Below are 14,773 nucleotides of genomic sequence, written 5' to 3'. Positions count from 1 at the left end.
TCACAGGAAAACTTATGACTAGTTTGGAATCATTATTTTAAGATTAGGATACGTATTTCTGTGCTTATAGTCAAATGGGTGAGTGAGTGAGTGAGTGTAAATGTGGACCACCAGGTGGTTTTTATGTAGCTAGTTGATGGGGTGTATCATGGAGATAAGATGTTTTCTAACAGTACTTTTGAAGGTGATGAATGTGTCTGCTTTTCTAGAGTTTTCAGGTAGAGTGTTGACATACAGCATTGTTTGGTAAGGCACAGGAATTTGCGTCAGTGTTAAATGACGCTGAATTTTCTGATTATCAAGTAGTGAAGACCACAGTTTTGGGAGCATATACCTGTATCCCAGCTAAATATCGTAAATTATTTAAATTAGGCAGGCGACAGCTTGGTCAATCCCTGGTTGATTTTGTGCGACAGCAGACCAAAGCTTTTACCAGCTGGTATAAAGCAAGTGGTGTCACTACTTTTGAGGATCTGGTGCAGCTTATTCTGATTGACAACCTGCTGGAGCCCATGGGACCAGAGGTTCGAGTCTTTCTGCAGGATTGTGACTTAACCACTGCATTGGAGGCAGCCAAGTTGGCTGATACCTTCGAAACTAACCGCTCCTTGTCCGAGCAGTCCCGTCTCTCTTTTCAACAGCCTGGCATGAGCAGTGATCGTCAACCTTGGAGAATGAAGTGCCAGCCGGAGGGAGAACGTCTATGTCAGCCAACTAAGTCACCTGGTGAGCCACGCTTCTCAACTTATGGTCCACCTGCTGAGAGACAAACTACTGAACATGGTGCATCTCGACAACAGTATTCAGAGAGACGCCAGCCAGAACGGCACCAGTTGCAACGTCAGCAGGGAGTAAAGGGAAAGCCTGTTGTCTGCTTCCTCTGCAACAAAGTAGGTCACATCCGTCCCAACTGCCCCCACAAACCCCAACCCATTGGGAAAATCTCTAATATCCCTAGTAACATGTCCCTGAGAGAAGTAGAAAAAGGGATGGCCCCTTATTATTGTAAGAGTCTTATTTCCCTTCAGGAAAACTCAGAAATAACCGAAGTCAAAACCTTTAGAGATACTGGAGCATATTGCTCACTTATAAGAGAGGGAATATTGCCCCTTTCAAAGAACACTTCCTTGAATTCCTCTGTTTTATTGGAAGCATTTGGAGGAGCTATATATTCTGTCCCTTTGCATAAAATTTATGTACAGTGCAAATATTACACTGGGTACTTGACTGTGGGTGTATCCAAAGGATTCCCTGTGAAAGATGCCATGTTATTACTGGGTAATAACATTACTACTGCTAGTGTGTGTCCTGAACATATAATGATTAATTCTTCTCCGGTGTTGGCCATAACTCAGGCAACATCCCAAGGGTTGTCCGGGGAGAATGTTGACCTATCCTTGGACGACTCCGATCTCGGAATAGCCACGTTGTTTTACGAGGCACACCGGCCAGAGCCTCGTAAATCAAGTGAACAGACCCCGATCAAGCCTTCCTATTCCCAGGTTGCAGGATTGCCAGATATCTCTGTTTCCATGCCCAAGGGACTGTCCTTCCGGGAGGAACAACAAAAGGACCCTTTTTTAAAATTCGCTTTTCAGGCAGCCATGGGTAAATCCTCTTTGGATCATCCGGTCAAGTATGAACTTAAAAACGATTATTTGATCTGCACTGAGACTGGTAAGGAGATAGAGGGCCGGCAATTGTCTGACAGGTTAGTGGTTCCAACATAGTTTAGACATCAAATACTGAATATAGCTCATAATACTTCATTAGGAGGTCACTTAGGAATTACAGAAACCTTGTATAGAATCACAAAATAATTTTATTGGCCAAAATTAAAGCAAGATGTGAAGAATCATATCAGGTGTTGCCGAGAATGTCAGCAAGTAGGGAAACCTGGACATTCCATTAAACCTGCACCTCTCCAACCTATACCTGCTGATGGAGAACCTTTTGCAGATTTAATTATAGATTGCGTAGGTCCACTACCTAGGTCAAAGTCAGGAAATCAGTGTTTATTTACCATTATGGATAGAGTAACTAGATATCCTGAAGCAATTCCCATGCGCAGTATTAATACTAAAGCTATTCTCAAAGCTTTAACCAAATTTATTTCTTGTTTTGGCATTTCTAAAACTATTCAAAATGATCAAGGTACTAACTTCACTGCCAAAGCATTTAGGGAAGCATTAACTAGGTTAGGGATAATCCACAACTTATCCACTGCCTATCATCCTCAGTCTCAAGGTGCCTTGGAAAGATTCCATCAGACGTTAAAAACCATGATGAGAACCTTTTGCATGCATTTTCCTACAGACTGGGATGAATCACTACCTTTGTTGCTATTCTCAGTGCGAGAAATGGTGCAAGAGTCTACAGGGTATAGTCCGTTTGAGCTGATCTTTGGGCACAATGTACGAGGTCCTCTTCGGGTGCTCAAAGAAGGATGGATGGGAGAAGACGTTAACTCAACACTCTACAACCCGTCTTCAAGGTTGCAGGTGGCACGTCAGTTAGCCAAGGCTAACCTAAAGACAGCTCAAAATAAGATGAAACAGGGGTATGACAGAAGTGCACAATTCCGCTCCTTCCATCCAGGAGACAAGGAGTTGGTGCAGGAACCTATACCTGGCCACACCTTGAAAGCTAGATTTACAGGACCTATGCAAATTGTAAGTAAATTATCTGATGTAAATTATGTGGTAGCTCCTCTTAATAAGACCACATTAATCAGTTAAAATCTTTTCATACACCAGATAAAGCCCCAGTAATGACTCTGTCCTCTACCTCTGAGGATGACTGATTCTTTGCACTCTATTTCTGAAATTAATGTTAAACTTTCAAACTCTGTCCTCCTTAACCCTTTGAGGGTTTTCGTCGTACTAGTACGTCTTACGCGTAGGGGTTTTTGACGTACTAGTACGCATAAATTCTAGCGGCCTCAAATCTCGCGCGAAAAGGCTGATAGGCCTAGGTGTGAGAGAATGGGTCTGCGTGGTCAGTGTGCGCGGTAGAAAAAAAATCTGGGACCCAGTGGTGCATTGTGGGAATGCCCTCTTAGTAAACAATGTCCACCATGCCTCGCGGTAAGAAGCTCCTCACTCCTCGGCGAATTGGGACACTTTTGTTCCCCAGTGACAGTTCTAATAGTGATGGAAGTGCCAGTGAAGATGAGTTTCGTGGTTTTAGCGAGGTTTTGACCGAAACTAATGACCATAATATTGGTAATAGTGAAGAAAACCCAGACGACCCTCAGCCTTCCACCTCTGGTGCTGGGCCCTCGTGTTCACGTTCAGTTGTTCCAGAACCCAAGAGGAAACTTCTATTTTCCCAAATCCCAGACTCAGATGAGAGCATGGGTGATGATAGTGATAGTGAATATGAACTACAAGCTCTTCAAACTAGTTCCAGTAGTGATAGTGAAGTGCAATATTCCCCAGTGAAGCGTCAGTATATACGACGATATATGCGCTCTGGAAGTGTGCCATATGTTATACCAAGGGGAAGGAGTGTATCTCGGAGTACATCCCGTGGCTGTACAACAGGAACAGACAGTGAAAATGACGAAGATACTGTTGCAATTGGGATGGAAAATGTGCGTGGTGGTAGTGGTGCCGGCGGTGAGGCACCAGCAGTGGGCCATGCTGCCACCCACGCTGCCAGCCACGCCGCTGCCTCAGCTGATCTAGAACAAAGGCCACCATCCCCCACTCCCCCACCACACCAGCCTCCACAACCACAACCTCCACAACCACAACCTCCACAACCACAACCACCTGTCATTGTCCAGTACCCACCAGCAGACCGCACCTGGGATTGGCAGGAAGCTGTCAATTTTGTTCCAAATCCCCACCAGTTTGATGGCAGCCAAAGTGGAATACGGCCATCTTGTGCACTTGGGAACAATGCCACTGAACTGGAATGTTTCGAGTTATTCTTTGACGAACCACTGATGAAAAGTATTGTCATGGAAAGCAACACATACTACGAGTACACCATGGCAAACACAATACTTTCACCAAAATCACGTCTACACCAATGGAAGGAGGCAACTGTGGCTGAGATGTATCTTTTCTTTGCCACAATAATGCTTATGCCACATGTGTATAAGCACAAAGTGAAATCATACTGGTCAACAGACCCCCTGATTGCAACACCAGGTTTCAGTGATATAATGCCAGTGAATCGATTTGTGCTAATGTTACGTATGCTTCACTTCTCAGATAAAACCAGGCCTGACAGAACTGACAGGTTATATAAGATTAGGAATGTGTTTGTGTATCTGAAACAGAAATTCAGTACTCATTTTTATCCCTTCAGGAAGCTTGTAATTGACGAGTCTTTGATTCTGTTCAAAGGAAGACTCTCTTTCAAGCAGTACATACCAAGCAAGAGGAAACGCTTTGTTATAAAGTTGTTTGTGCTTTGTGATTGTTACAGTGGTCTGGTATTGGATATTATTGTGTACACTGGAAGTTATACATTGCAAAATACCAGGAAGTTATTGGTCATCTCAGGTGATGTGGTTCGAACAATGATAGAACCATACCTTGGTAAGGGGCATATATTATATACAGATAACTGGTACACAAGCCCCTCACTCAGTGATTTTTTGCGAGTGAACATGACAGATGTGTGTGGCACAGTGCGTGCAAATCGAAAACATATGCCCAGGTTTGATGCTGGCACTCGCAGAGGTGAGGTGCAGGCGTTTGCTGCCAATGACATCATGGCATTTCGGTGGCATGACAAACGAGATGTCACACTGTTGTCATCAATTCACCCTAATGAAATGGCAGACAGTGGCAGGCAGCATAGAGAGAGAAATGAACCCATTCTAAAACCTGCAGCTGTGATTGATTACACCTTCAACATGCATTCAGTGGACAAATGTGACATGCAGATTGGGTTTGCTGATTGTGTTCGCAAGAGTTATAAGTGGTACATCAAACTGTTTTTCCATCTTCTGGACATTTCCATGCTCAATGCTTATAATATGTATAAGATGAGCACCAGAAACAAACCACAGTACGGCGAATTCTGTTTGTCTGTCATCAGACAAATAGTATTCAAGTACCAAGGAAATGCACCTGCAATTGACCGCCCACCAAATTATCAACAACTACCTGCTCGTCTGAAGCATGGTGATCACTTCCTGGTAAAACTGCCTGCTACTGCTTTGAAGAAAAAGGCTCAGAAGAGGTGTTACGTCTGTTCACATACAAAAAAACGCCCACGACAAGGCAGAGACACTCGTTTTATGTGTGAGGAGTGCAAAACTCCACTGTGCATGACACCATGTTTCAAAGAGTTCCACAGGCTGCAGAACTTCTAGAAACATGTCCTGTGACTGTATATGTGTATATAAAATATAGAAAAATAGTAATAAACAACATTTCATATTGTTTGTTTGTGTAAATATTTTCTGTAAACAAAATAATGACAACAGTGTTTACGCCCTTATTGTGTAGTATTGAAAAAGAAATAACTTACAAAATACTGATCATGTTGGCCTCAGAGGCCATAAAAGTTACTCAGAAAAAGAAAAATTGAAAAAAAAATTGAAAATAGTACATAAAAAAGTAAATAGAAAAATACCGGGTGACGGCAGTCGGCGATGTTACCATATGTTGTTCAATTTTGGCAAATTTCACACCTCCATATCTCGGTAAGTATTGACGTTAAAATTTTTTTGTTTAGCCTATAATGTTTAGAAAAAATACTCTATTTTTTCATAAGAAAAAATAATTTTTTTTTTTTTTTGAAATTTGGCCGACCCTGAGAACGAGTTTCGGAGAGGGCCTGTCGACCCTCAAAGGGTTAAGGACCCTAGCTCTTTAATGGAGGGACTATCTGAAACGCAAGCAACAAGTTTAACTGAGCTTCTACAGTCATACCCTAATATTTTTTCGGATGTGCTGAAAAAATGTACGTTAGGTTATCATGATGTAGATGTGGGAAACTCTAAACCTATTAAACTCTCCCCCTACAGAGCTAATCCTGAAAAGCAGAGGCTACTTCAGCAGGAAGTAGAATTTCTGTTAAAGCATGGTTTAGTGGAGGAGTCATCTAGTCCATGGGCTTCACCATGCATCCTTGTTAAAAAAGCTGATGGAGGGTTTCGTATGTGTACAGACTACCGTAAGGTGAATGAGGTCACAATCACAGATGCTTACCCTCTTCCTCGTCTGGATGATGTAATCGACTTTGTGGGTAAGGCTACTTTTGTGTCCAAGTTAGATCTCCTTAAAGGTTACTATCAGGTACCTTTAACGGATAAGGCGAAGGAAATCTCTGCCTTCGTAATTCCAGGAGGTCATTATCAATATACAGTTACCCCCTTCGGAATGAAAAACTCCCCCTCTTCATTCCAGAAACTTATCCATCAGGCTATTAAAGGACTTGAAGGCATGGCAGCATACCTGGATGACATTGTTGTGGTGTCTGATACTTGGGATCAACACCAATTTAGACTTAAGGCTCTTTTTGAGACCTTTCAGAGTTCCCATTTAACTGTTAATTTATCTAAGTCTTCCTTTGGCCAGGCCACTGTTACTTTTCTAGGCCATGAAGTAGGTAGTGGTAAAGTTGCCCCTAAACTTGCTCAAGTTCTTGCCATTAAAGATTATCCAGTTCCTCATGATAGGAAATCTCTTCAACGTTTCCTAGGCATGATAGGATTTCACAGAAGATTCTGTAAGAATTTCTCAGATATTGTAGCCCCTCTTACCAGTCACAAAGTTCCCTTTAATTGGACCCCAGAATGTCAAAATGCTTTTGATAAAGCAAAAAGATTATTGTGTACTGCACCCATTCTTTTGTCTCCAAACCTTTTTCATTACAGGTTGATGCTTGCGAGTCTGGGGTTGGGGCAGTACTATTGCAAAACGAGAACGAGGAGTTGCAGCCTGTAGCCTACTTCTCAGCCAAGTTCCAGCTGCATCAGAGGGATTACTCTACCATTGAAAAAGAAGCCCTCGTGCTGGTATTGGCTTTGGAGCATTTCGATGTTTATGTGGGCCAGACATCGCAGGTGGTTACCGTCTACAGTGATCACAATCCTCTAGTATATCTCCAAGCCATGAAGAACCACAACACAAGGCTCATGCATTGGGCTTTAAGACTGCAACCTTACTCTCTCAGAATTAAATATATTGCCGGCAAAGAAAATATGTTGGCAGACTCTTTATCTAGAGTCTAACTATATTATTCAAATATATATTAGGTTAGGATGTTAGGTTACTTGTGGTAACCCCTTCCAAGCTCTTTTTTTTATCCCCTGGTGGGTTTTTTTTTTTTTTAGTGAGGGGATACGGGCTACCGTCCGCCTGTGTCTTGGACCTAAGCTAGCCCGACTGTTTGCTGTCTCGCTTTGAGTTTAGGGTTTGGCTTTTTGTCATGAGAAAAGCTGAGCTCTATCTAAGAGTTGGATGGTTGAGAGGAAAGGTGGTCCCATTATTTTGTGCCATGGTGGCACAAAATAATGGGACCTTCTCGGGGTGGGGGTGTGGCATGCAAAGAGTACGTAACCTTTATTCGGCACATGTACACACCCTCATTTACAGGCTATCTCCCCCAACCAGAGAACCAGGTGACTAAGAGTTGACAATGGGGCCCCGTCGTTCAACTAGTAACCAGGTTCCAGCCAATAAGAAGATGGTTTTGGCAATTGCAGAGGTTATGTGGGTACCACTCTCCTGTCTGCCCTTGTCATTCCCATTCTAGAGCTGGTTGAAGCACGGTCTGCTCTCTTGCGGCTTCTATTCTGCCTTGCTTACCGTGGAGTGCACTAGTGCACATAGTGTACATATTGCTGTTCTAAATTGGTGAAGGATAATATAAGTCAAAACTTTTCTGCTGTGTTTATTTTGCTCCCTTTACACCCAGGATAACAGGCCATTTGGACTCCTGGGTTGTAACAGGGACTATGATGGGTGTGAGGAAGCTGGGACTGTGGAGTAGATCTAGGGAGTGCGACCATGTGTGTGAGGAAGCTGAGATTGTGAAAGAGATCTAGGCAATGGGACCATGATGGGTGTAAGGAAGCTGAGATAGTGGAGCAGATTTAGGAAACAAGACCATGGGGATTGAGGAGTAGATCTAGGGAGCAGGACCATTGGAACTGTGGAGTATGCCTAGGAAGCTGAGTGGTTTATTTTGCTCCAACTATTTTAATAGGTTATGATGTAAGTAACAGTGACAAACAATCTGGTGTAACATGAGCAACAGCAGCAGCAAGACTGAACATAATTACTCTACCTGAGTTATGTAGGAATTTTTGCATTATTATTATTATTTCTGATCATAAGGTGATAATTATTAATTTTATTAACACATCAGCCGATTCCCACCGAGGCAGGGTGGCCCGAAAAAGAAAAACTTTCATCATTCATTCCATCACTGTCTTTCCAGAAGGGTGCTTTACACTACAGTTTACAAAACTGCAACATTAACACCCCTCCTTCAGACACTGTACTTCCCATCTCCAGAACTCAAGTCCGGCCTGCCAGTTTTCCTGAATCCCTCCATAAATGTTACTTAGCTCACACTCCAAGAGCATGTCAGTATTAAAAATCATTTGTTTCCATTCACTCCTATCAAATACACTCATGCATGCTTGTTGGAAGTCTAAGCCCCTTGTACACAGAACCTCCTTTGCCCCCTTCCTCCAACTTTTCCTAGGCAGACCCCTACCCCGCCCTCCCTCCACTACAGATTTAAACACTCTCGAAGTCATTCTGTTTCGTTCCATTATAAATAGCACCTTAATTGTGAATTAATATATAACAGAGTATGCTCATCTTGTCTTTTATTTCTCTTACTTTTAATATGACTAAGTATATATTTTATAAATCTACACATGGAAAGATGAAGACAGGGATATTTTACATTCTCTATGTATAATATTTTCATGATTGATAAGACACTACCAAATTCAAAAATGCAATTGTACAACCAATAATTTGACTTTCTTCCCACTGCAACTCATTTATGTGGGTAATATCAACAATGACAGAAGTCATAATAATAATAATAATAATAATAGTAAACCATTCACACAACTTGATGTCATAGATACAGTGACCATTTTATTACAAAATTTTATGGCAGTAACATTATATATCAAATTAAGAGCTTTTCATGTTACTACTACATACTGTTGCAATGTTCTGTGACCATATTATGAAGAATGGGTAGGATTGCAGTTCAGTGGAATGTCTGTATTATATGTGCTACTTGTAAACACAGATAAAGAAGGAGTGTCGATGAACATGTTTCTTCTTTGGGTTATTCTATTATGGTGGGAAAGCCTCTAATGAATTTCCAGACATTCCAACCATCTTCCAAAAACTTATTAAAGGATTTCATGAACCATTTGTTTAAAAATTCAAAATGCCAAGTAATTACCAAACTTATGAAGAAAGGTGTAGAAAGGTGGTGGATTATTTCAGGAAGCAGCACATATACAGGGTCTAAAGCCAGCAACAAACAACAAAATACCTTTCATCCGTGGACTGCTTGCAGAGGCAAAGGCAATGTTCGCGGCTTTCACTGAGACCCACATAAAGGATCACTTGGACAACGAAATATGGATCCCAGGTTACAACCTATACAGATGTGACAGAGTGAACAGGCAAAAGGGGGGGGTTGGCCTGTACATTGCAGAGTCACTTGTTTGCACAGAACTGCTTAATGCCTCAAATGACGTAGTGGAAGTTTTAGCAGTAAAGGTCGAGAACCAAAACCTAGTCATTGTGGTAGTCTACAAGCCTCCGGATGCAACATCCCAGCAATTCCAGGAACAGCTGTTAAAAATTGACCACTGTCTGGAAAATCTTCCAGCTCCTGCACCCAACATCTTGCTTCTGGGGGATTTCAACTTAAGGCACCTAAAATGGAGGAATATAGCAAATAATATTGTTGCAGTAATAACACCAGGAGGCAGCTCTGATGAAAACTCACACTCACACGAGCTTTTAAATCTCTGCACAAAATTCAATTTAAACCAGCAAATAATAGAGCCTACTAGACTGGAGAATACACTAGACCTCATCTTCACTAACAATGATGATCTGATAAGAAATGTCACCATATCAAAAACAATATACTCAGATCACAACATAATTGAGGTTCAGACATGTATGCGTGGAGCCCCAGACCGACAAAATGAGACTAGTCAAGAGGGAGCATTCACCAAATTCAACTTCAATAACAAAAACATAAAGTGGGACCAAGTAAACCAAGTCCTAACCGATATAAGCTGGGAAGATATACTAAGCAACACATACCCAAACTTATGCCTAGAACAGATTAACTCGGTGGCACTCGATGTATGCACAAGGCTTATTCCTCTAAGAAAAAGGAGGAGTAGATGTAAAATAGAAAGAGACAGGCGCTCCCTTTACAGGCGACGGAAAAGAATAACAGAGCGGCTAAAAGAGGTCAATATATCTGAAATGCGCAGGGAGACACTGGTCAGAGAAATAGCAAGCATCGAACTTAAGCTAAAAGAATCCTTTAGGAGTCAGGAATCGCGGGAAGAACTAAAAGCTATAAATGAAATCGAAAGAAACCCAAAGTATTTCTTCTCCTATGCCAAATCAAAATCGAGAACAACGTCCAGTATTGGGCCCCTACTTAAACAAGATGGGTCCTACACAGATGACAGCAAGGAAATGAGTGAGCTACTCAAGTCCCAATATGACTCAGTTTTTAGCAAGCCGCTAACCAGACTGAGAGTCGAAGATCAAAATGAATTTTTTATGAGAGAGCCACAAAATTTGATTAACACAAGCCTATCCGATGTTATCCTGACGCCAAATGACTTCGAACAGGCGATAAATGACATGCCCATGCACTCTGCCCCAGGGCCAGACTCATGGAACTCTGTGTTCATCAAGAACTGCAAGAAGCCCCTATCACGAGCCTTTTCCATCCTATGGAGAGGGAGCATGGACACGGGGGTCGTCCCTCAGTTACTAAAAACAACAGACATAGCCCCACTCCACAAAGGGGGCAGTAAAGCAACAGCAAAGAACTACAGACCAATAGCACTAACATCCCATATCATAAAAATCTTTGAAAGGGTCCTAAGAAGCAAGATCACCACCCATCTAGAAACCCATCAGTTACACAACCCAGGGCAACATGGGTTTAGAACAGGTCGCTCCTGTCTGTCTCAACTACTGGATCACTACGACAAGGTCCTAAATGCACTAGAAGACAAAAAGAATGCAGATGTAATATATACAGACTTTGCAAAAGCCTTCGACAAGTGTGACCATGGCGTAATAGCGCACAAAATGCGCGCTAAAGGAATAACAGGAAAAGTCGGTCGATGGATCTATAATTTCCTCACTAATAGAACACAGAGAGTAGTCGTCAACAGAGTAAAGTCCGAGGCAGCTACGGTGAAAAGCTCTGTTCCACAAGGCACAGTACTCGCTCCCATCTTGTTCGTCATCCTCATATCCGACATAGACAAGGATGTCAGCCACAGCACCGTGTCTTCCTTTGCGGATGACACCCGAATCTGCATGACAGTGTCTTCCATTGCAGACACTGCAAGGCTCCAGGCGGACATCAACCAAATCTTTCAGTGGGCTGCAGAAAACAATATGAAGTTCAACGATGAGAAATTTCAATTACTCAGATATGGTAAACATGAGGAAATTAAATCTTCATCAGAGTACAAAACAAATTCTGGCCACAAAATAGAGCGAACCACCAACGTCAAAGACCTGGGAGTGATTATGTCGGAGGATCTCACCTTCAAGGACCATAACATTGTATCAATCGCATCTGCTAGAAAAATGACAGGATGGATAATGAGAACCTTCAAAACTAGGGAGGCCAAGCCCATGATGACACTCTTCAGGTCACTTGTTCTATCTAGGCTGGAATATTGCTGCACTCTAACAGCACCTTTCAAGGCAGGTGAAATTGCCGACCTAGAAAATGTACAGAGAACTTTCACGGCGCGCATAACGGAGATAAACCACCTCAATTACTGGGAGCGCTTGAGGTTTCTAAACCTGTATTCCCTGGAACGCAGGAGGGAGAGATACATGATTATATACACCTGGAAAATCCTAGAGGGACTAGTACCGAACTTGCACACGAAAATCACTCACTACGAAAGCAAAAGACTTGGCAGACGATGCACCATCCCCCCAATGAAAAGCAGGGGTGTCACTAGCACGTTAAGAGACCATACAATAAGTGTCAGGGGCCCGAGACTGTTCAACTGCCTCCCAGCACACATAAGGGGGATTACCAACAGACCCCTGGCAGTCTTCAAGCTGGCACTGGACAAGCACCTAAAGTCAGTTCCTGATCAGCCGGGCTGTGGCTCGTACGTTGGTTTGCGTGCAGCCAGCAGCAACAGCCTGGTTGATCAGGCGCTGATCCACCAGGAGGCCTGGTCACAGACCGGGCCGCGGGGGCGTTGACCCCCGAAACTCTCTCCAGGTAAACTCCAGGTAATACAGCCGAATGTAGAACAATAACAAGGAAACACATGGCATAAAGAAAATTGTGACAGTTAAAATGTAAACCAGAAAACAATTGGTGTTGCTGTGCATGTGTAGCCAGGAAAGACAAGCCTGGTGGTTAAAGCTCTTGCTTTACACGGCAAGGGTCTGGGTTCGATTATTATTATTTACTATGGAAACATTTTAACTCCCACATGAGCCATTTAGTGCCAGATGTGGTCAAGGCTTGATCCTCTGTCTGATGAGTGAGAGACAGATGCGCTTTCAATTTGTACTCACCTAGTTACCCTACTAAGTACACAATTCAGAATTGTCAAGAATACACAAAACATACCTTGTCTCAGCTTATCCTGAGGGTCCCAAAAAGCTGGTGTGTTTGTACTTGACTGCTGTGATGACACCCTGTGGCACCTTTGTTCCTAAATTTATAAATTCTTGTAAGACATTCTATGACACATTAGCAAGCTTCTAATTCATTTAAGAAATCTGAGAAGCTTAAATTGAGCATTAAAGGGAACTGATAATTATTTTAAGCATCTGAAGATTCTGTACATTTTCCTGCTCTCCAGCAATAGTGATCTCATTCTTCATAACACCTGGTGGTGGAATGTTGAGAGGCACATTGATCACTTTCAAAGTATAAGTGCTGTAATATTTTCTTTGTAAGTACTACAGATAAATGGATGCAACTATTTGGGGGTTTCTATATTTTTATAAAGCTGTATACTTAGTTAAAATGTTTAAATATGAATGTGCTGTACACATGAAATAAGAATAACAACAGTGGAATACAGGACATACATCCAACATTTCCAATAAACATTTCCTATGTGACTGCATTCTCTTTCTCTTATTTTTCCACTACTTGTTTGCATCATGCAACTTTGTCTAGCACATACATTTTATACAACTCCTTGAAAAATCTTAGGAAAGCTTTACATTATATCTCTGGCCAAAAACTGCACATTAGTAATGACATGATTTAAGCCATGTACATTATTCTACACAAGAGCCAGTTTATTTCATTAAAAGAGCAAAAGGAATGCAAATTCAACATTTCAAGGTTACTTCAAGTACTTCACTGTTTTCATAACAGAATCCAGTATCAGTACTGTACTTTACACTTTACATGCAAATACCTAGTTTCAAAATGAATCACTGTATTAACATTTATGAATTTCAGAACTTCATTTAAGATATGCTCTAAAAATCAAGCTACTGTACATCTTCTGTATAATCATATAGTAACATGCAGTATGAATATATATTATACAGCAACAAACAATGAATAAATACATACAGTAATTTGTTGGGTATGATGCATGGCTTTCTCCATACTCTGTCTGGTCGCCATAATGATAATGTCTTCAGAGTTCTGATTTGTGTTGGGCACTTGGATCTTGGTAGCAGTATTTATTTCTAGGTCCTGTAATTTCTTGTACTTCTTACCAGGCACAAAACAATGATGAACCTGTGTCAAAAGATGAACTATGTTATTCCATCACATACCACTGAATGATAATGAAGTATGGAATCTTTTCTGGATGAGAACATTTGAAACTATCTCCCACCAAAAAAATAATTTTTTTTTATGTTAAATACAGCACAGGTAGGCAAGGATCAATAAGTAAGTAAGTTTATTCAGGTATACACAAATACAGTTACATAGAATTATCATACATAGCAGCATATGTGTAGAGAACCTAGGATAACCCAAAAAAGTCAGACCGAGTGACTTATTTCCATTGGGGTCCATTGGTGGGTTGGTTCATGAAGGTCAGAAATATAAGGTATGGGGGTCACACTAATAAGAACATAAGAAACACTGCAGTAGGCCTACTGGCCCATGCGAGGCAGGTCCAATTCACCCACTGGCTTAAGCAAATGCCTTAAGGTAGTCAGGTCAGGTCCCATTCACTAAGGAAGGAGCATGACAACTGACCTAGCAGCACAAGCTGGTCAGGTCCAACTCACACCCACCCACACCCACTCACGTATTTATCTAACCTATTTTTAAAACTACACATCTTAGCTTCTATGACGGTACTCGGGAGTTTGTTCCACTCATCCACAACTCTATTACCAAATCAGTGCTTTCCTATATACTTCCTGAATCTGAATTTTTTTCAACTTAAATCCATTCCTGCATGTCCTAAGCTAGATATTTTTAGCACGCTATTTACATCCCTTTCAATCAATCAAGTTTATTCTCTATAAAGATTACAGTGCAGGGATTTACATATTACAGGATATTGTGTGGTTTACATATTATAAAATAA

At 41.6% G+C, this 14,773-nt stretch overlaps 1 protein-coding gene across 1 annotated transcript in view; it reads right to left on the bottom strand.

Annotated features, from left to right (window-relative positions):
* Positions 1-13,992, bottom strand: part of LOC128692894 (vigilin) — a gene marked incomplete at its 3' end in the record, with an annotated part of 135,212 nt that extends 121,220 nt beyond the window's left edge. Inside the window, 2 exon segments of the mRNA XM_070092184.1 lie at positions 12,829-12,913; positions 13,795-13,992. Of these exon segments, the coding sequence (XP_069948285.1) occupies positions 12,829-12,913; positions 13,795-13,848 (139 nt within the window).
* Positions 13,993-14,773: the final 781 nt, after the last annotated feature.

The sequence above is a fragment of the Cherax quadricarinatus genome, chromosome 38 (assembly GCF_038502225.1).
Source record: "Cherax quadricarinatus isolate ZL_2023a chromosome 38, ASM3850222v1, whole genome shotgun sequence".
In the NCBI taxonomy this organism is placed as follows: Eukaryota; Metazoa; Arthropoda; class Malacostraca; order Decapoda; family Parastacidae; genus Cherax; species Cherax quadricarinatus.
Note: the sequence above shows the minus strand (reverse complement) of the source record. Positions and strands in the feature narration are given on the sequence as shown.